This window comes from Electrophorus electricus, chromosome 20 (assembly GCF_013358815.1).
Source record: "Electrophorus electricus isolate fEleEle1 chromosome 20, fEleEle1.pri, whole genome shotgun sequence".
Lineage (NCBI taxonomy): Eukaryota > Metazoa > Chordata > Actinopteri > Gymnotiformes > Gymnotidae > Electrophorus > Electrophorus electricus.
In genome coordinates, this window is record NC_049554.1 from 8581527 (window position 1) to 8605388 (window position 23862).

The 23862-nt window shown below is 35.9% G+C and overlaps 2 protein-coding genes across 2 annotated transcripts; both read left to right on the forward strand.

Moving 5' to 3' along the window:
- Positions 1 to 9800: 9800 nt before the first annotated feature.
- On the forward strand, positions 9801 to 12831 carry hoxc13b (homeobox C13b). Its single transcript, XM_027001941.1, has 2 exons — positions 9801 to 10458; positions 12572 to 12831. Exons 1-2 carry the CDS (start codon positions 9801 to 9803, stop codon positions 12829 to 12831), a joined length of 918 nt encoding a protein of 305 aa, XP_026857742.1.
- A 6899-nt stretch (positions 12832 to 19730) lies between these two features.
- On the forward strand, positions 19731 to 23423 carry hoxc12b (homeobox C12b). The gene is made up of 2 exons (XM_027001942.2): positions 19731 to 20374; positions 21325 to 23423. The coding sequence occupies exons 1-2, from the start codon at positions 19753 to 19755 to the stop codon at positions 21561 to 21563; spliced, it is 861 nt and encodes a 286-aa protein (XP_026857743.1). The 5' UTR covers positions 19731 to 19752; the 3' UTR covers positions 21564 to 23423.
- The last annotated feature ends 439 nt before the right edge of the window (positions 23424 to 23862 follow it).

Below are 23862 nucleotides of genomic sequence, written 5' to 3' on the forward strand. Positions count from 1 at the left end.
CAGGTGCATCATTGAAAATGTAAATAAAAGTGCATCATATTTAAATCTTATACAAATAGTAATGACAGGAAGCATGTTGATTTTTTTATTTATGTAAGAAACACGCAAAGACATAATATGATGTAGTGACAATGGTTTGTTTTATGCGTTTTTAATGTTATCAAATATTATCTAGCACACTGAAGATTTGTTGTCAATAGATAAAACACAAAAAATATAAACTTACCGGTTGATCAACATGGTGGTTCGTAATTTGTAATAATAAAATAAAATAGATTAATGAAACAGCCACAGTTTCAAAACTGTCACGGTCATCCAGGAGGAGGACACGTTCACTCCTGCTAGGGAGTTCACTCCTGCACACTCTTACACTGCTCTCAATCCCCTGCCTACTGATTATTTTCACCTGTTCCTTATTTTCTGTTTCACCTATTCATCACATGCCCCAGATGATAGTGCTGCTCATTAGCCTACCATAGACGGAGAGTCTACCTGCTCCTTCTATCACTAAAGAAGAGGATCATTTTTGTTTCATTTCATCAGTGCTTCCACTGGTGATTTCCCTTATGCATAATGAAGAGCACTTCATCAGTACCCCGCCTCTTGCTTCCTCTGTGCCGCCCACATCACAAAAACAGTTGTCTGTAAATAAAACCAGAATTTTCTCTGAAAGTTTTGCTCGGACAAACACTTTTCAAATAAACAGCACCTATATCTCTGATTTTCAATTCTGTTGCAAATGCACATTATCTTATTTTGCAATTTTGCAACCAAAAATAAAACACATATGTGGCATTATTTTAAACATTAAAATTTGAACAGCTAGCAAAATATGACTTCTTCTTCTTGTTTCCCCCATTTCACCATAGGGTTATGTTAATGATATTGAAAGCCCCAACCCACAAGTTTACAATATTGGTTCCTTAGTTTTATGACACATTAAACTCTGCCTGTCTGAATCTGTATTTTTTAGACTGTCATTGGCACACTGCAGTTCCAAAGCCAAAATGCTCAGCAATTATTTTGCTCATGAGTCATGTATTTCCTGGGGTGCACCTCCAAAGGTGGCATTGATAAGCTAGGATTGGTGCTCCATTTCCACTTTTCTGAGGTTATTATATATTTATAGTGTAGTGGGTAACAAATCTGCCTGTCCTCTGTCCTATGGAGGACTGGGGTTAAATCCCTGTCTGGGAAAGTGCTTTCTCTCTTTATATATATATATATATATATATATATATATATATATATATATATATATATATATATAGAGAGAGAGAGAGAGAGAGAGAGAGAGAGAGAGAGAGAGAGAGAGAGAGAGAGAGAGAGAGAGAGCAGCTGGAGTTTGGAGAAATTAGAAAGAATTAAATGGATTCAGTTGGAGAGGTTTATTCTAGTGATGGTTTTGATGAAGCCAAGGGAAAAAAACAGAATATGCTTTTTTGGATCACCAGGCTGGTTTTGGGAAACTTTATTTTGTTTAATTTTGTTTGTGATATATATAATTTGATCATATCTTCTAAGGGTAATATATTTTCTGTGCAGTGCCCAATGTGTGTGTGCTATTTTTTATATATACCAAGATCTAACTATAAATGTTATTCAGTGTAACACTAGAAGGTAGAATAATGCTCGCCTGATGTTACTTGTTTGTTTGCTCTGAGATTGGGGAAGCAAGCTGTATTAGAAAAGTAACTATAAGCACCTGGAGATGTGGTACTGAAGGATATCAGTGATGTGTAGTGTGGATTGGGGAATTATTTGTTCGGACCAATGGCATAGGGTAGGGGCACACAGAGCATCCACTGTAGGAGGGGCTCGAGTTGTGGGAGGGCCCCCAGCAGGTGGTCGCAAATTAAAAAATAATAAAAATGAAAAAGGCCCTCCACCCTGCATCTTGGGGTGGGGCCCCAGAATTCTGCATTATGCCAATGGTTCTGATCAATGTGCAGCTGAAACAATCTGAAAATAATCTATAATAAGATTTAACCTGTTTGTTCTAATTGTTTTATTATTATTATTATTATTATTATTATTATTAAATGTTGATAGTCACAAATGCTCCATGTAACAATATAACGTGATAAGTAGCATGTTATGGGCAATTGCATGCCCAGAAACAATAAGCAAAAACAAAATTAAATACGGGATGGAACAGAAACTGAACACAGAAGAGAGATCTCAGAAATGTACTGCAGAGAACAGTTTCAAATACATACATAGAGTTACAGTCAGTCTTGAATGAGCAGCAGATGTGGATTATCAGTGGGAGGGGCCAGGGTAGGATAGAGAAACAGGAGGTAAACCCGAACTGGAAGCCTGGACCCAAGCATCCATGCTGGAGCCCCTGTGATGCTTCTAAGTTTATGTTAAGGCCTGTTCATAAAATAAATTAATGAATAAATTCTGCCAAAATGTATACCTGTTTATTACTTAATCCTGTCAACATTAGTAAATGTTCTTGGGCTGTATTTAAAAACAGTGACACACTCTACATAAAAAATCAGAGGCATAATGTAACGTTGAGCGGTAAGGAGGTGGACGTATGTGTGGAAAAGAGCGAGAGTTAATTGGGGCAAATCCAGAATCAGAGTCATTAAGGCAGTCCAGGGTCAAAGAGCCGACACAGAGAGCACGGAGATACATCAGTAAACAGGACAAGGGCTAGGATACATGAGTAACTAAACACAAACAGAGGCTAGAACTAAACACACGGAAGAAAACAGAGGAGTAGGCTTTAACATAGACTAGGAAACACAGAGACTAGGATAACACAAAGGCACGGAGTACAAAGAAACAACAATTAGAATAAACACGCAAACGCCATGAACTAAACACATTCAACCATTATTGAATAGCCAAAACACTGGGATCCAGACAGGGTTTAAATACATTAACTTAATAGTAGAAACGAGAGACAGGTGTGGAAAATCAAACAAGTGGAGGAAAAAACGAAACCATGGAACGGAACAAAAAAACACAAGACAGGGAAAACACGTAACACGGAACCTGGGAGGGACTGATCATGACACATAAGGAATAAGAATGTTAGACCAGCATTTTTTTTCTTTACATCCCAGGATGTAAATAGAAATTACTGTAAAAGCCTCAGTTTCTGATTCTCAGATCAGTCCATCACAGGCAACCTTTAATAATATTTTATGTATTTATAGAGTACAGGTCTCAAGTACCTAAACCAATTTTTTAAAAATCCAAGTTTTAAGAATGATGACAGCCTTTTCATAAAATATATGTGGTTACCATCACTTGCTCTACTATATATGTGTTAGTATAAATCCTTTTGTATTTCTGTTTGCAAAAACAGAGGGAAAACATGTTTCATGATGATTCATGCTGATGTTCAAAAATGGGGCACTGGACTAAAGGTTAAATTCCTGTCTTGTTTTGCCATAAAAGGGCTATGGCAGGACATGCTTGTAATGTTATTTTTGTAGAATTAGTTGGGAAGACGTTAAGTTGCTTTGGGATTCACCACACCTGAGAATCTTTGCTGTGAATTGTCTGTTGCCATAAGAATAATAATTAAAAGGCTTTTGAAGCAAAACATTTGTTAATACTGTCTTTGCTGTTTTAGTTAATATTCCATAAGCACACAGCCCTCCCCAAATAAGATACTTTTTTTTTTTGCTTGAATAAAATTTTAGCACATTTTATGTGCCTATGGATCTATCAAACCCTGCCCCCCACCTCATACACCCCACACATAATCCAGGCTTCCATACTTCACGTATAATCACTGTACTTTGGAACATAATGACAATTTTATTTCCATGTACATAACCACATACTAGGAGCTCCAGACTTTCCCTCTGTCGTAAAATCAGATTGCCTGAAGCATCACTTTATGATTAAACTTCGAAACTACTCAATCACTGCAAAGCATCGTTTTACTTTCTTTCCTTGATTGAGAATCCAACCAATCTGGGCTTCAATGCATTTTTATCTAAAATTGAAAGGTGAGAATAAAATTATGTAAAACACCAATATATCGAATTATTTCCTGTTCAGTAAAACTTTTAAATTCAGTCAGAGAATAACGTTTTTACCAATTAACTTATGACACGACGCTTTTGGTGTCAATTTACCTCTTGCATAAAAGCAACCTAATGGGGGAACTGCAGTGTGCTAATGTTGTGATACTAGCGGTTAATTGAAAATACATGTTTTAATACTAAAACGAAAAAATCTGAAACATGTTCAGAGTGTAAGGAAACAATAAACAAACAACAAAAACATTTCTGCCTCAACTGCGTTACGTGTTTTACTGGGATTTATTCAATATTTATTTATGTTTTGTAGTTATGTTTTATTTGGAGCCGCAAATTTATAAAATTCAAGAATTATTTGAATATTTGTACTGACTATTGGATGAATTACATCGGCATAGGCTAATTGTTTTGGGAAAGGAATACAGCTTTGCTTTCTTTTTATTTCTCTCTCTCTCTCTCTCTCTCTCTCTCTCTCTGGCTCTCTCTCTCTCTCTTTCTCTCTGACAATATATCAGTGTTCCAAAAGCTTCAGAGCTACAGATTAGATAGAAAATGTTGGCAGTCTATGCTTCTCGACAAAGATGCACGTACTACGGGAAGCCGCTTAATTTAGGCCTAACCGTAATAATCGTTACAACAAAGTCACCTCAAAACTGTAGTTAATAAAACCACTAGCCACTAGGTCGAATGACTGGTGACATGCACAAAACCAAATCTTTTCGGTAAAGGTTTATAGTCTGAAAATGGATAATAAATAGAAAATGGATAATAAATAGAAAATAGATAATGAACAAACATAATAAAAATAAACAATATAATTCGATACTATTTTATATGATTGTACCTGAAAACAACATCAATTTAATAAACATTTTTAAATGTTTGCCTTATTTTTATGTTTGTGTCTTTTGCATAATATCAGGTAAACGAATTTCAATATTGATTTTATTTGAAAGATAACTTGAACCTATCAAACTGGTTGCTCAAATTGATTCATTAGGATTTGAAGGTTTTCAGATTAGCATGATTTTATCTTAAATGTCCTTAACAATAGCCTTCAAAAATAAAGATTTTGCCAGAACAAAACGCGAACAAGCTGAAACTTCTAGTTATATTAGTCGTAATTGGTGTAGGGTGTACGGTAACGTTTGGGGTAAGTCACAGTGACTGGATTCTTTGTGCGTCTATATTTCATCAAACAGACAATTAAATGTTCGCTTCTGATGTTAGTGTTTGGATGTGCGTATTTGGATACACCGTATATTATTAAATTATATTTAAATAATAGTAAATCTATTGGTAATTAATTTTCCATCTCTCTCTCTCTCTCTCTCTCTCTCTCTCTCTCTCTCTCTCTCTCTCTCTCGTTCGCTCGCTTTCTGTATCTGCGTGTGTGTACGCGCGCGCGTTCGTGTGTTTATCCAAATGCTCTGCACATGCGCATTGCCCTGAAAAGCGAGTAGGCAAGGACAATCTTGAATTTGAAATTTGTTCCCATTTATAACTATACATAATTTTATAACTCTCTCTCTCTCTCTCTCTCTCTCTATATATATATATATATATATATATATATATATATATATATATATATATATATATATATATATATATATATATATATATATATATATATATATATATATATATATAATTTTGAGCATCAGAGAGCAGGACAAAACTTTAGGACATTATAGGTCTGACTAAGAATCTGGGAATCTGAAAATTCTAAAACTAATATTTAGTAAGCTTACTTCGAATTCTAAAACATATTGTCTGTTTTGTGAAATAGCTTTTAAAAGCATATATGGATATGATATATTTTTATCGACAAACAACGCTTTAATTCTGTTTCTATTACAGGCATGTATATATTAGATGTAATCACTTGGACGTAAAATGTGTATTAGGATTTTAATTTTAATTGCTATGGCTATTATTACAGCATATTTGTAAAACAAGTTTATGAACCGATTTACATTTTAAAATACAAGGTAGTAAATATAATAGGAAATGAAATAAACAATAAAAGGGCCATTATTCTATTCGGTAATGTAAACGTGTAAACATTCTGAATAGCTTTACTTTATCCAAAAGACAAAATAATCAAACAGAAGTTTTAATTGAATGCAATGTTGAATAAATGCAATGAGATATTTTACAGTCGTGAAGACTGTCAACTGATCTGATTTAATGTAGAAAAAAATCTTAGCTATGGCGCGTAATGACTTATTAGCCTGACCTTTTTATATAGCTATCGATGCCTGTGATTTACTATTTGATTTGATCCAATGCTGGTCTGGGCCCCCGTTTCCAAAATTATCGTAGTGTTAAGATCATCTTAGAGGAGAAAGATAATGTGTGTCTGTTTAGTATAATGCTTACTCTATCATTTAAAGAATATCTATATTTTACGATGCTTTTGAGAAACCAAGCCCAGCTTTGTAAAGGCAATATCAATATATGCTACTGCAGGTGGACACATTTTTTGTCTGTTTCAACCGTCCTCAGTTACGGCAGCTTACCTTTAAAACTTTTACTTGAGATCACTCACACAGGACTACCTCATTCTTCTTTTCATTTGAAACGTTTGGAGTCTATATTTTAAATGTTTTCATGTTAGTTTCTCATAACGACATAGGCTGCGGTGTGTGAGAAATTGTTTGACATGCTTGAATTATATGTGTCCCACTTTTCAGTAAAATCAAAATTCTATCACAATCATCTTAACTCCTAATTCCGTCCCCAAAACGGTCCCTAAAATAGAAATAGATCAACGTTAAAAGGTTTAACAAACTTTGGCGCAGGCTAAGAATGTAGTGAGTCAGCTTTCTAGAACTTTCTCGTGTTTTGTAAAATCTGTTTCTCACCACAGACCTGTAATAGCGCAACCAAAGCTCCATACCTTTCATCTATTTATTCTTATGGGTGAGTTGTTACAGTATCGCCCTTAATGTCGTTATGTGAGAAGGGCATTCAAAATTAATGTGACATATTGTTGGATCACACAATTCCTCACTTCATTCTTTATAATGTATTATATAATTGGCGCTAGAAATGCTGTTAAAGAAACGGTACTGGCACACAAACAGAAGCAGGTTCGTTCCCCTTTATTGAAAAGAATTCGACAAAGAGTGATCAACATTAAAGCCGATATGATGTTTCTCAGCATCTTAGAAATCATATTATTAATCATATTATAATCTGTGAAGTTGTTATGAAGTTTACATATCAGCTAGACATTATAAGGCTAATTACTTAGGCTACGAATAAATCGAGTCTGACGTTCTTATATCATTTTAACTAAGACCTTTTAAGCGATAAACGTTTGGCATCTTTTATTCAAATGCACTGTAGACAACTACATGTAAAGCAGGCCTAAAACGCAAAGTCAGTATAAGCTAAGGTAGCTTTCATTGTTTGATTTGGATTTGTTTCTGTGTTTATAAAAAGGTTTTATTGTTGTCCTTTATGCAAATATTTATTCATATTTTATGAAATTTAGTCATGTGCTATGTCAGCGTCAGCAGATGGATCTATCCAAAACAAGGAAAATGAGTGATTCCAGACATTAACTAATACAGTGGTGCTCAATAAGCTCTAATTATGAAATTCACAACTCATGCATTCATACGTTAACAAAAAATAGCAATAGCACTGCGGCACGATTTTGAATTTTGAAACTAGTTTGCACAAATAATGTGCAACTATTAAAGACCTTTCTTTCCACTATTGGCATCATCCCGTGCTTCAAACGAAAAGCCTACATACTCAGACTTATTGGCACGATCTGGAGACCGCCGTCTAGACAAAGGGCCTCTTAACTTGAACTTGGACGTCTTAGACAGGGGTCTGTCTGCGGCTAGTCCTATTGTGAAGCACGGGAAGGGGGTGAAGAAGAATCTTCGTGTTCTGGGAGACTGTATAACGAATAGCATATAGGTATAGTCTATTCGGTTTTGTAAGTTATTTAAAGTTATTTGAACTATTTGATTTACCATTCCAGAAGCAAAGAGCCTACCATTCTTAGTCACTGAAAAACTTTCTTTATCAGTAATTAACTACAATCATTGTTTACATATGTAGTTTGTAGCAAGTGAAGCACTTTGAATTAACTTTGTGCACGATAAGTGCTATATGAAGAAACTGGTCTTGCCTTGCCTTGAACGTTCCATATTTTTTATTTAGACTACCTTCAGTAAAGTATTAATAATGTTATGGGAGGAATATAAATATGGTTTTGTCGAGATAATCCCTCAGTTTATAATTAAACGTCCTGTTGTACTATTATGAAACACTTTCTCGATGTCATCATAGACCTATGACCTATTATGACGGATGTTAAGCATGATTCAAATGCTGCCGCCTACTCTGTTCAGTTGTTGCTCTCATTTGTAAATTTTGAATGTCCATGTAATCCTTTAAAATGTTCCCGTAATACTTTGACATTTTCACGTAGTCCTTTTAATGAAATGTAACCGTTCCTTTTGTTTACACTAATTTCAAAAGAGTGATTTGATTTAGATATTTTCTAATTTTCTAGTAACACGACTCGTGAAAACACTGTATGATTTTCTTGAATTCATGATAGTCAAATTTTCTAGTAGCATGACTCATGAAAAGCTCAGGATTGTGTTTTTAAAACGAATAAAAATGTATTCACTTGACTTGTTGCATTTGCGAAAAATCTTTAGTTATCCTTTAATGATTTTTTTTAATCCAGACATGTTACCTGCTTACTTTAAATACGTGTAATTTTAGCCCCACAACAACACACACATTTGATTCGCTTCAAAGAAAACGTCAAACGTTGAAAACTTGATTAAGAATTTAGACTGTAAATAAATAGCTTGACCATGTTTATCAGTTTCCAATTCTAGGTATCTTTACCTTTTTTTATAAAAGTTGTTTTAGTGAGCTATTTTTCAAAACATAGACGGTGTTATTTTAATATTTTAAGCGTTTTATTTGAACATAATGCTTAATTTGGGTAAACTGTGTATTACGCTTGTTCGTGTAAATAATGTGGTAACAGCAAAACGAATCCAAATCCGCTGGATACACGTTATATGCTAATTGAATCATAAGTGTTTCGCCTGCGTGTGAAGGTATCACTAATTATACCAAGATTGCCAGTAAACTCGACATCGCCAGAGTAAAGTTCGCTCTTGTCTCTCTAGACCGACAACGACCCTGGTTGTCTGAGTTTCTACCTTGACCTTGAACCTCCTGACAGCTAGTGTAAACGAATGGTGAAGATCTGGAAGTTATATGCCTACCCATTCAAACTTATTGATTTTCTTTCTATGTAGACACATTAGAGTTTCTATAGTACTTTAAAAGTTTGTTTAATTGTAATTATTTCTTCAGCTTTACAGATTTGTACATGTACATCTTGTGTAATTACCGGTGTCGCATTCTTTCTCCGCTCTCTCCGATCTCTCACACACATCTCTTACACACACCTTCTTTTTATGTAAGTATAATTAATTAATACATTAAAAATCTAGTGTCAGAGTTAGGTTATAAGACCTAATAGGGTGAAAAATATTTTAGACTTATCTCTATTCAGTACAGTTAGGTGTCTTTCCCTTTAAGCATAGGTCTGACCTCTCTACTAACTCAGCGGTCTTGTTAGGGTCACGTGTCAGCAAAAGCCACGGTCTTAATAATGAACCGGACACTTGAGGCTTGGTCGACGCGCATGCGCGTAGAAAGAAAAATGAGCTTGGAAGTGAGGTGTCCCTCTTCGAGCAGTCGACTTTAAAAAAAGCATCGACAGCTCGTGATATGACAGCTTCGCTGGTCCTGCATCCACACTGGGCGGACACCTTGATGTATGTGTATGAAAAAATCCCGATTGAAAATATTCCACATAAAAAACAAGCCATGGAGGGACTGAACGGAAACTGTCCTGCTACTCACTGCAGGGAAGTGATCTCTCACCCCGCGTTGGGGCGCCACTCTGGAAGTATACTGAGCCACCAGGGCTCGGTTTATCCGGACCCACCCGCGCAGGACACGGCTAGGCAGTGTCCTGCCCCGCAAACGTCCTCGGGTGCGGCGCTTGGTTATGGTTATCCTTTTGGGAGCCCTTATTACGGATGCCGTCTGTCGCATTCGCACAGCGCCAATGTGCAGCAAAAGCCGTGCTCCTACCATTCATCCGAGAAATATATGGAACCTAGCGGACTTACTGAAGAGCTTTCAAGCCGGTCCAAAGAATTTGCTTTTTACCCGAGCTTTACCGGCTCATACCAAACTGTCTCTGGCTATTTGGATATGTCAGTGATGCCAGGAATCAGCGCACATCCAGAACAACGGCACGATACTTTCATTCCAATGGATGGCTATAATCATTGGTCACTGTCGAATAGCTGGGACGGCCAGGTATATTGTTCCAAGGAGCAGTCTCAGTCAAGTCACCTCTGGAAGTCCCCCTTTCCAGGTATAGGCGAGGCCAATAATAAATTGGTCCAAACTAATCAAATTTAAATTATATTTATGCGGATTCATTACTACACAGAAAATGTAAACACCGTGTGCGTGTGTGCGCGCGCGTGTGTGAACGCGTGCGCGTATGTGCGGGGCGGGGGGGAGCGTGTTTGACTGAAAAAGAAACTTTTCAAAGTCCAAACATGCTTTAATGTAGTAATTATGATCAGGTCAATAGTCTACATTTCAGGATATTCTCAGTTTTTTAAAATATCCTGCTTCAGAACAAGCTGACTAGTACGACGAAAGGATTTGAATTTTGGGCTGAATTCTTTATCCTTATATTACATTAATTATGTTAAGTGTTTAACAACAACAAGCATATTTTGTATGTACTGGTAGGCAAATAGTATGTGGCTTGCATTTTTATAATAGGATTTTTATAAGCACATAATAATAATAATTATTATTAGTAGTAGTAGTAGTATTGTTGTTGTTATTGAATTATATATATATATATATATATATATATATATATATATATATATATATATATATATATATATATATATATATATATAGTGTGTGTGTGTGCGCGTGCGCACGCATGCGTGTGTACGTGTTTCATAGGGTGGGTGATGGGAGTTTGGGGGCGTGCTGGTGAGCTAGAATACAGGCATAGGCCTCCCTTTGTATTTATAAGTGCATATGTTTGTTTGCAGGGTCAGTTCATCTTCTAAATATCTGATAAAACATTCTATGGTTGTAGGATTGGCCCTTATGTAAACTACCATACCTAAATATCAAAATCTGTTTCCGAATATTTGTTTCACTTCCAGTTTGGTCTCCTGATTCCAGGTCTAGTTAACAGTTATCATATAGAGGCGGATAACCGAAGTACCAAAATAGAACATTTTTCATCACATACTGATATTACCAACTACTGATAGTCTGTCTTCAATTCTTAGCAGTTCCAGAATCTGGAACATCTCCAAACATCTCTATGGCATGTTAGCCGCCTTTTTTATTAGGTTACAGTCTGTTTCTCTACTGCCTTCAGTAATATTGTTTATTAACTGTTCTGTATGACCCTTTAAGTGATGCTTGTTCGTTTTTAATCTTAGTTCACGTATGATTTAATTAAATATTGCCTTAATGACAAAGTAGACATACAAAAGGGAAAAAGCAACAGTCCACTGAACTAATGTGAAACGCGAAATTGAGCATCGATGAACCATGTTAAATTAGTTTGTTATTGATAATGATTATATTTGTTACACCTGAGTCTTCACAATTTCCGTTTGATTCATTGTGTGTATAAAATAAACCACCGCGTAATAACACCGCGCAAAGCTATATGCAAGCATTCCTTACAAAGCGTTTAGTCAAATTCCATACATATTTAACATATCCGTTAACTTGTATACATGAAATGTAGACTTTTTGCAAGTTCTGCTAATTCTCTGATTAACACAAGTTTTTATAAATTTGAGTCATACGAAGTCAACCAAAAAACCCATGGGTAACTGGGTAATTTATTAAGAAGAACCTGACATTTCATTCGTGAATATGAAGTTCAAGGTTGAATTGCGGAAAGAAAAAAAGTTAATGTATCACATAGCCTACGTATTAGATATTCATTATATTCTGTGACTGCACGTGAGTTATTTGCCATCACGCTTTGTTTGCTACTCGGAGTGTTTGTCTGGCTCAAACTGGAGGGCGTTAGTCAAATATTGTTGAATTGTTGGACTGGTATTTATGATTTAATTGTCTGCGTGTGTGTGTATATATATATATGTTGTGGGTTAAAGTTAATACAATCAATCAAATATTCCAGGTTTAATAAGAGACTGATTGTGTTCACTGATTTTCCGTTTAAAATCAGTCAAAACTGCTAATTCAAATTAGGCAAATGAAAGTATGCTAACTCGATTCTTGCCAGATTTTTGGTGTTTAAATACATCACAGTGACTGGAATGGGACGGACTCGGAAAGTTTCGAGACTTTTTAGAATGGAGTTCAATTCGAAGTGAAAATTTAATATTCTCTCTTTTTTTCAAAAATGATATGTGTGCTTTGGCTAGATTAATTTTTTTATTTTGTCCTTACTTGACTCTTTTTAGACGTGGTGCCACTGCAGCCTGAAGCCAATAGCTACCGTCGTAGCCGCAAGAAGCGGGTGCCTTACACCAAGATCCAGTTAAAAGAGCTTGAGAAAGAGTACGCCTCCAGCAAATTCATCACCAAAGACAAGAGACGGCGCATCTCATGCGCTACTAACCTGTCCGAACGCCAGGTCACAATCTGGTTCCAGAACCGACGTGTAAAGGAAAAGAAATTCGTCTTTAAATCGAAGTCAAACACCCACATGCAGGCCACCTGATTCGAGTCCAAGTACGAAATAACTTTTAAAGAGTTGATTTGAAGTACCGAAATATTTATATAATAAATGCAATGCCTGGTGTACCTTGCCTCCCAAATTTCTGGACCATATCGAAGGACGCTGACATAGTAACTCTTTGAAAATTAATTGAATTTAACTAATCTATTACTATGATGCATCGTCAGATTACACCTTAGGTGCTCCGCACTTCTTTGAGGGCTACAATGAATCGCTATGAACGAAATATTATAATATTCATAAAGCTCGCGTTCCAAAGTCTTGTATCTGACCCCAAGGGTGTAAACACGGCTGCTATTGTAAAATTGTATAGTGCCATGCGTTATTATTTAAATAAGATTTCCTTGTGTCATAGTAGTTATAAATTGCTTACGCAGTTCTCTCATTCTCATTCTCTCTGTTATGTTGAATTTGGATATTAAAGAGTAATATTGCACGTTCCTTATCCTGGTTATGTAGCGTGTTTGTGTCTTTCCTAATGTGTGCATTATTTTTATGAACAGTTTTTGGTTATACAAAGTTTACATGGGCTATGAGTATGCAGAAATATATTCGTCTGAATTACTCCTAAAATCTCAACGTCACTAGCAACGGTGGTATCTTAGTGGTTCAGGTGCTTAGCTTGTAATCGGAAGGTTGCTGGTTCAAGCCCCACTCTCAAGATGTACGCGGTCATAATTGTAAGTCGCTTTGGATAAAAGCGTCAGGTAAATGTAGCAACCACAGGTATCGACATTAACTGTGTAACCAAACAATGTGGATTACTGTGTCGGTTTTGGGTTTTTTTTTCTTTGTTATTATTGCTCTATTGTGTATCGCCATTCACACCTCTGTATTGCTGTGGGGGTTTATAATAATAAGATAGATACAACTGCACAAATATTCGTCTTAATTGATTCGTGCATGCTATATGCAAGCATTCCTTAGAAAGGAATAGTTGAAATCACAATTCATACAAGTTAGGGTATGGATTACAGAATATGACACAGTTTTGTAATAAATTCAACACTTCTATAATCCATTATATTGCTAAAGGAAAACTTCACCGAAATAATTTACAACAATGACTTGACAATGACTTAAAAAGTAGAGATACGACAGATAACATTGATTTAAAATGTAGAGATTGGACAGAAATCATTCACATAATGTAGTACCCGGTCTCATGCAGCATTACCTTGTTGATATTTATTCATGTACATCGAAATAATTTAATATTGATATCTATTAGATGCATAAAGGGCAAAGTGTGTGTGGGTTCTTTTTTCAACCAAAGATAATGACACCTTTGACACTATTGCCGACCTTTCTAAACTATGTTTAGAATGCATAGCTGGTAAACAGAACTGTCCGGGGATTAAACAGAAATGTCCGAGTATTAAAGCCAATTTTTCATTCACCAGGACGCCGTAATGATGAAGGTTCAAATCACGTTGAATTACAGAATAGTTCAAAAGTAAACAATGGAAATATTACATTGAGTGTTAAATATTTTAACATAATATCACTGAACGAAATTAATTAATTTACGTTGTTTTTACCATTAGTTATATTATGTTGATAGTAGATATCATAACCTTTATCTATTTTATTCATGCATTTATTGCATTGTATGTTCATTTCATTTTCCTTCGGGACCATTAAAGTGTTATATTTTTCTGATCTAGATGGGGCAAAATACGGTTTATAAACAGTTTCTGTTGTAACAGTTTAGCTAAAAGTTTAGATTCAAGCTATGTTATAGTTATACTTTAAAATAGGTTAGTCTACAACTTCACGGCTTATCTTGAAATTGTATACGCTGAGGTTGCTTCCAGACCAAACTGTATAGTTGCTTCCAGAGCCTAGATAGGAATCTAGTTTCCTATTGGTAGGCTATAATACCAGCCTTGAGTGACATGGCTCGTCGTCTATCGTGTCTTCATGCGACTCTTGACCATGACTATGCAGTCTCTTAGAGCTTGACACAAAAAAGCTGAGAAAAAAAGAAAGTGAGGCATATCTACTGTTCAAACCGTTCAAGATCAACAGCAATATTTCAAAGTAGTCTTCATTCGTGACATGTCAAATGTTTATTTTTTTCTTTAAATGTACCATTACGCTTTCATCGTAGCCCAACACCTTCTCGAACCCCATATCTAAAGTAAGACTTGAAAACTATTCTAATTATATAACATGCACACGCTGAATAGCCGTGAGTCTGTAGCACGATATTTTTATTATAGATAACAGGAAGAGCACTGACGTCTTCAATGTATGCACCCTGCTGACTTGTAGAAAAAGTCTTCTTTTTTCATGTCGTGATTTATTGGCTACCGATTAAGACAAATAATGAACCTGCCTACAGGGAAACCGAACTGGCCCAAAAAATCGATATTGTAACCCATAAGACATGGCGCTCATTATAGCAGGTAAGTGTGTCTGAGATTAGTTATAATGCTCACGTTAACACTGCCCTCTTTCATAATACAGTTTTGTACAGTAGCGTGGTGGATAGGGGGAGGCAACTGCACACTAAAGGGTCGCCCCACATAATTATTTATTGAGGCACAGTTTGCGTATGCAGAATATGTGATTTTTACATCTAAAATTAACGGGCATATAATTACATTAAAGCATTGGCTTTATATTATTTGTCTATATTATGGTGGCAACTGGGGTGCCAAGCCTTTTCTAGTTTTCCTATAGTGACCAAACCTGTGCCACCCATGTGACTACGCCCTGGCTTTGTGTAAATTTAAGTTTCTGCAATGACTTTTAACGGCCTACGGCCTATAGGCACGGTAACTGTGAGCTATTATCAGATTACAATAATCTCCTAATAATAAATCTTAAATTTAGGTTAGAGTGGATTGAAACTTTTGAAATAATTAAATCAAAGGGATTTGGATTGTGAAGATTGTTCATTATGTTTGAGTATGGGTTACGTTTGGAATTCTTTATTTTCATTATAACAAACACGTTTAGCAGACTTTCTGTGCAATCCTGTTATTGCAATTCCCACTGAGATTGCTGTATCCTACTCACAAAATTATTAACAAAAGCCAGCATGACAAAATAAAGATTTTTAATAGATTTTGCAATTTTATACTCAAGTTTGCTACGACCTTTTTTTTTGGGGGGGGGGGGGGGGGGGGTCGTGTTGATATTGATTTAAAAGTAATTCATTTTACATAATTTTTTATATTCATTTATTTTTTTAAATAATTGTTAAAAGCAATAATAGCAACCTTACTACTTACACAAGCTGTTAAGACTATGTATGTTATTATTTTGTTTGTAATTAGAAAAAAACGATTTAGTCAAAATTTATGTTTCTAAATAGGCCTGGAAATTCACGCATTTGTTTTGCTTTCTTTTCAGTCATCTATACATGAAGGGGATCAATTACTTTTTAGTATCCAAAGCTTAGATCTAATTAAACTACCAGCTTGACTTTCAGTATATGTTTGTAGGCCTCAGGCCAGAACAATAACAATAACAATTACCTTAGCCTACTTCTTTCCAACTTATAATAATAAGCTGCATATGACCTACAACCGCTACGTGGAAAGCAATAGCAGAAATTTAAACGAACTTCAGATTTAACCATTTGTCGGCATAATACATTGGAATGCATGGTGCTGATCTTGCAGTTTATGTATCTGTGTTTATGTACAGATAGCATTTATTTACAAAATTTGATTACAATAAGATTTGTTTTTGAATAAGATGTGAAGATATTCATGTTAATAGCCTACTTGAAATGATGTTAAGGACAAGGGTTACACGGTAGCCTACATCCATGTGCGCATATAATCAATTAACCACAACGCTAAATGTTTTAAGAGAACAGGTTTTATTATTCTCTAAATTTCACAGATACGTTGTGATCACGTTCGGCTTCAGACAAAACTTTTCTTCAGGCATGTACTTCTTTTCATTAACGAAATTGTTGGTGTTATTCACAACAGCTTATTTAACATAAATGCATAATTGAGATATAGAAAAAAATACTACTAATAAAAAAATTTCCCTTTTAACTTGAAAAAAACTAGTAAAGCCAACTAGTACGATTATCAAATTTTATAAAAGATACTGATTTCAAACGCCACGCCCCAAACGCCGAAGAGACGGCGCGTGACAGCCTCTCGTGGTGAGGGAGAGTAACTGTAGGCATGCTTTGTGAGTCTAGATCTTGGTATAATAATTTTAATCCTGCTGGACGCTGCATGCGTGATTTAGCCAACGTTTAGTGTACAATAATTATGTATGTTATGTATACATTGTAAACAGTTTTTTCCCCGTGTTTGAGACCTTTTAAACTACTTAACGTGAAGGTGCCAACTCAGCAGACGTAGCTGTTTTGAAAGCGGTCCATTTAGTTAACATGTGGCATTGCACATGCTTACCGACATGATATTTTTTGTAGGCCTACACATTCACAGTTTTGCACATATGCCACACAGTAAATCATCGTTTTGTGGTGGGAAAATATGTTTCAAAATTAAAATTTTCATCTCTCTCTCTCTCTCTCTCTCTCTCTCTCTCTCTCTCTCTCTCTCTGTGTGTGTGTGTGTGTGTGTGTGTGTGTGTATGTGTGTGTGTGTGAATGTGTTTGTTTTCATAAAATTGCACAATAAAAGAAATATATATGGTTAATTCGAGAACGTCTGTTCTTTCTTCAGCTTTTATTTTATGTCCCTAATTCCTAATTCTGGTACGACTTTTTAATCGACTTAATTATGAAGCTTTATGTTCAGTGTTGCTGAGTTAAGTTCTGTTAATGGTTTGAGCTGTGGTATTAATCATTTTGTTTAGTTTAATACTATCGAAAGTATCGAAAACACAAATACACAATACATATGGTCACAAATACAGAATACATATGGTAATAACACAGGTTGATGTAAATGGAATTGATGTTAAATCTGCTGTTATTGGTACACACACATACACACACACACACACACACACACACACACACACAAGGTTTAATTTTCCAAAGGATAATTATCTAAAGGCACATAGTTCTTTAATTTTGTTTTTCATAAGAAAGTTTAAGTTTTCTTCGCATAAAAAAAATGATCTTACCAACGACAACGGCAAAGGAAGCAAAAACTCTTTGGTTACGCTTCTGTCAAGTCTGGTCTGGGATTCCGAGACGGTCGTTTCGATAGACATCAGTGCACTAGACAGTGACCTTGAACTGACGACGCGCCAATGGGAATCGCCCTTCTGTATAAACGAAAAGCACAAAAGGAAATGACTAACTATAAAGCCAAAGAGACACAAGCAAAAGGGCTTTAAACATTTTTAAACAACTTGTGTTTAAAATGTGTTTCTTAATGCGAACCATATGGAAAGATTTTCGAAGAATATTGATTTATCGGACACAGCTAAATGATTTTGTGGGTTTTGTGGTTTCCTGAGAAGCATTATACCATAGGCCAGAATGTTTTTGTGTATGTAAGCGCGTAGTTTCGAGAGATGTCCAAGCTAGGCCAGTAAGTTATGTACTAACTCATGAGAAAATATCTGAAAATTGGTTCGAGTTTTCAGGAAAAATCGTGTTCAATCATCTTAGAGGAATTGTATAACTCATCTATTCTGCTGCTTTATTGTTCAGTGGTTGTATCTTAACAAACATGGCCTCCTCGCTTGGGTGGCGGGACAGGGTTCGTATGTTTGAAAGTGATTGGTTCCTGAGGACATGTCTATCCATACCTTCTATTTTCGAAAGAGAGCTATATCTATTATTTTCTGGTGTTCATATTTTCTGAATGTTTATATTTGCATATTACCTCGCCTGTTAACACAACTAACCTACGATCGTCATTACGACGATAAAATCTATTCCAATGATCTTTTAGTGTAAATAAATAGCCAGTGCTTTTTCTTTATTATTCACTATGTGGATTGTTATTTTGTAAAGTATATACTCTATATTGGCACATCCGTCATCAGGCATTCTTTACTTTAGAAAATAGTTTCATTATTTCGTGAAAGGACTATTTTTCGACCATAAATCTCCATTAGATGGCTAGCTTGCTTAAAATAATGAAACTATCTAAAAATATCGGAATTTCTTAAATATCCCACTTTGGCGAATAGCAAATTTAATAGTATCCAGTGTTTAAAGGCAAACAGTCTTTGTCTATTAGAAACATGATCTCTACAACAAATTCAATCTTCAAGTGTTTGGTTTCCACTCTATAACGAGTTTCATGGTTTATTGCGTCATTATTTTGCATATGTTGTCAACTAAATATAAATATTCTACGAATATAAGAGAAGTGACTTTGTATATCTCAAAAACTGGCCTGTAAAAGGGGGTCTCTCCGCTTTATGTGGCATTCATTTTATTTCTAAGTTTACGTAAAACAAAGTCCCTTATTCGATAGTTACGAAACGATTAGATCGTGCTAAATACAATTATTAATGCCGTTAAAATGTTTGAATTGTCAACAGCAAAGGCAACATTTCTCAAAGCTTCTAATTAATGGAATTAATCAAAAACGTCTGACAAAGACGTTTGTCGCAACGTCTTTTTTTGCGACAAAATGCAAAACAAAAACAAAAAACTGCCAATTTAGCCCTACAAAAAATTGATAGATAGCCTATCCTTTGCCGTAGGTTAGGTTATAAGAAATCTATTAAAATATGTTATTCAAGGTTTTACTCTTTTTGGCTCAAATATTTTATTCTTAGAAATGTTTATAGCGGTTTTAAAACCTTATAAAATCAGTAAACCAGAAGTTGTTTTGTTTGGTCAGACATTGAACCCGGTGGGTGGCACTCTGTGTAATACAACTTCACCAGTGCCACGTGACTTACACACAGCCAATGGGGCGCGCCGCTTGTTTCAACTACGTTAAATGTCAGATTGCTATAAACTAGAAGCTCTTGTTCGGGCCCGCCGAAATGGGCGAGCATAACCTCCTTAATACCGGGATTGTGGGACCTTTGGTAAACATACACACCGGAGACACCTTTTACCTCCCAAACTTTCGTGCTTCTGGGGGACAACTGGCGGGTCTACCTTCCCTCCCTTACCCAAGAAGGGACAATGTTTGTTCCCTACCTTGGAGTCAGTCGGAGCAATGCAACGGATACACTCAGTCCTTCTTTAGCAACCCCGTCACCCTGAACCCCGCATTTAACCGAGCATGTGAGATTACACGGCAAGAGGAGAACAAATGCTTTTACAGCTGTGGTGGCTGCACAGTCAATGGTGTAAGTAATAACCGCGAAAACTTCGCCGACAATGCAAACCTTAAACGTGGTGAAAGAGCGGGAGATGAATCGTCGGTGTCCATAACGGCAGAGCACGGACTGCACAATTCGAACATGATGGGCGGAGATAGGATATACTCTAAATATGAGTACGGACCCACTGTAGAGAATCTGACGCAAGACCCGCCATCCTGTAACTCCCTGGAATCGGACTCTGGTTCGTCACAAAACGAAGGGGGCAAAGCCCCAGGCATCCTCACGCATACAATATCATCCGTTGGCCCACCCGCAAACGGAACAGCACCGGGAGGTGAGTAGGCTCTATTTATGTGACAGTCTGTTTCGATCCCTGCGCGTTTTGAATTCTTAATGCTCTTTTAGGATGCGTAGTTGTAGCTGCCCCCATTCATGAAAGGGACGGAATACAAACAGTGCAGCAAATGCAAAAATACTTGCACGTTATGATAGGCAGCACTAGGCTTTACATTATGCTCTTTAAAGAACCGTAAAGGCTTACTGCGCTATAAAATAAGACGCATGTATCTGTTGAGGAAAGCAAATTTTATTTCTCAAAAAAAGTATTTTTCCTTTAAAAAAAAAAATCACTCTATATTCCTAAGTCTTAAACTGTCAAACAAGGGTCATGGAGGTGGGAGTGCAGATGTTTGCACTGGATATTTAACGCACTCAGAAAGAAATAACACAGAGTATTATGGTTTAAAGCTATATAAATGATCATGCTTATACGCATGTCCCCAATTTGTTTTAACATGTACTGACGTATAACTAAAAAAAAAACTAAAAACAAGACGAAAAGATCACTTTTTTTCACTTACAAAATCAATGGTCCTTTCAGGTTAACAAAATATAATGTGTTATGTACTGATAGTGCAGGCCTATTGCGTAATTTATTTGACAACTACCAACAAGTTCAAAACACCACATTACACGCTGGCCTAGTTTAAGATTTCTTAAGCACTGTAGTTTTGACCATATGTTAAAAACAATCAGGTGTTTGAAAAGACCGATCAGATATTCTTAAGAAAATTATATACAAAGGATAAACATTTTATATTGCCAATATTTGAATGAAAAAGTCGACATCCAGCAGAAAGAACCAAAAAGATATGCTTTTGATGACATTCTAGGCTAACTGAAGCATTTGTGTCCTTTGACATTTCTGGTATTGTTTCTAAAAAATGCGTAATGTTGCGTGAATGCTCAGTTTTCCCTCTTCATTTTCCCAATCTGTCACCACAGATGCGACGTGGTACCCTGTGCATACAAGGACCCGCAAGAAGCGCAAACCGTACTCCAAACTACAGCTGGCCGAACTAGAGAGTGAATTTATGCTCAACGAATTCATCACCCGTCAGCGACGAAGGGAGCTTTCGGACCGGCTCAGTCTATCGGACCAGCAAGTGAAAATATGGTTCCAGAACCGTCGCATGAAGAAGAAAAGACTGTTGCTAAGAGAACAGGCTCTGTCCTTCTTTTAAGGGGAGCAAAATCAATTGTAAATTTCAGGACAGAGAAAAATATGCTCATACAGAAGTTCCCAATATAGGTTAACAAGAATGATATAAAGATTTTGATTTCAACACCAACAAACGTATCAATACACATCTCTTGACACGAGTCTACCCTTAGTTTAATAGAACGCCACCAAATAGAAATCGTTAAAAATACACTAAAATATTGGTGACTGGCTTTAATGGTACTGCATAGTAACATATTAACCATTGAAAGAGTTCTTGAAATGAACACGCATCGCATGAAATTTTCCAAACAGGAAAATCGTTATTTGAGGTCTGTTATAGAAATCAAGCAAAAATAGTGTACACTGGTATAGCATGTCCAGCATATATGCCTAAATATCTAAATACAAAGGCAGGGCACAAAAGGGATATAAAAGAGACTAGGTCGGTATGCATGATTAAAAAAGACACCTGAAAGCAACTTTCTAAGTCCCCATTGGTCTTCTGTATCGAAAACAGACAGGTGACATTTCTAACTGAACCCATGATCAACGATCTGATTCCCTAAACCAAACAATAATATAAATTGTTTCTCGTTCACGTGATTACGCTTGGTTTAAGTAAACTTTGTCTCCCACATGCGCGTCACTGGGGGCGTTCAGAGTCAACAAATGTATAATTGGATAGTGAACGTTGTAGGAGAGTGGGTAACTGGGTGATAGTTAGTGCTGCTATTTTTGGACGCAAAGTTGATCAGCAGAACGTGGGAGTGTAGAACTATTGTTCAGTTCTGAATAATATTTACAACAAGTGTATATTTACTGCAATAATACTCGACAGTATGTGGAATGTTTGCATACACACCTTCCGGTACTTTCACACAACCCATATACATTTTATTCCCATGAATATTTGAAAAAGCTTGGTATATTAAATAACGTTTATATTAAATAAAGAGATTTTGTTAGTGCTAAGTTACATCTAGGCTACGTCTACGCAAATCATATGACTAAATAATCTATATTTTCTCAAAAAGCAGTCCTTTACTGTAGTATTTCACAAGAGAATGTATTTACTTTATCCCAGCCTATATGTCTATTAAATACGCCTGGGATTTAAGAGTTATCTATTGACCATATAATGGATTTGAATGATACATTTGAATGCGTTTGCCTGTTTTACTAAAAACCAAAACATATCCAAGAAACGTTGTTAATCCCTATTGCCCTTACGTAAAGTCATGACGAGTAGCGAGATCAGGGGTACCACTAGGGATTTCGAGCCTCATGGAAAGATATTGGCCCCAATAAAAAAAAGTAACTAATATTCCAATAATGTTTTAAGGATCCATTCACAAGCCCTTAGAATGGTCCTAACTATTCCCCCACATGGCGCCTTTGAGTAGGCTTAATTAATTAAATTACTTGCGAGACGATAAATAAATAAATAAATAAATAAATAAACAAGGCGCCAGTGATGTGAAAAACATCTCTCTGCATTTGCATAGCGATTGTTTTATGCATTTGAACATTCGTATTCTGTAGAGGGAATTAGATTTAACGGGCGAACTTAACTATTATTCGAAAAGTAGTAGAGCTTGTTCTGGTGCAGTATTTGCATGCAATAGAGGTCTATTTAAATGACTCTGCTGCTCCTCGTACTATTCTTCTCATTTTTCGCAAAACATAATGTTTGTTTGAGTTATGTGTGAAAATAGAAAACTGTGATACTAGTCTTGGAATGAATAACGCAGCAGCCTGTTTTGCTCTTGTTTGTTTAGCTGCTCACTTCTGGGTTGCTACGTTTGCTTGTCAAATTAATATAACTTTCTGTACAAGTGTACGTGCCCGATTCACGTCTATTAAAATCTGTGAATGCTTCTATTGTGTTTGATGTCGACTCACTGATTAAACATTCATGTTGGACTTATTAAATCGCAATGTTCCTTTACATTTAATAATGAGCATTAATCTTTTAATTTCTTTTTATATGAAAACAAAATTTCTAAATCATTCAAAGAAATAAAATATGCTCCCAATCGACATGCTATTCAATGTTTGTATTCTGTTTCAGACGTCACGTTATAAGGTATTTCTAAGGCGCAAAAAGGACACAGTAAAATAACTTTCCAAGGAAAATCTTTTTCCCCTGTATTCTGCACGTTTTACCGTTTAAACAGTTTAGTTTGGTCAAACAAAAGTTATAAGTGTGTTCGCATTGCATTTTGATATTCGATTTTCGATATAGTCTTTGAATAAATATAGCCTAACACAGGACATTATGTTATAGGAGCATTAGTCTATAGCTTGGCCTGGCATGA

Bases quoted from the DNA above. Each gene is read 5' to 3' on its own strand.
- hoxc13b (XM_027001941.1), top strand. From the start codon at position 9,801: ATGACAGCTTCGCTGGTCCTGCATCCACACTGGGCGGACACCTTGATG. The intron at 10,459-12,571 runs GTATAGGCGAGG...GACTCTTTTTAG, and splicing joins CTGGAAGTCCCCCTTTCCAG to ACGTGGTGCCACTGCAGCCT.
- hoxc12b (XM_027001942.2), top strand. From the start codon at position 19,753: ATGGGCGAGCATAACCTCCTTAATACCGGGATTGTGGGACCTTTGGTA. The intron at 20,375-21,324 runs GTGAGTAGGCTC...CTGTCACCACAG, and splicing joins AAACGGAACAGCACCGGGAG to ATGCGACGTGGTACCCTGTG.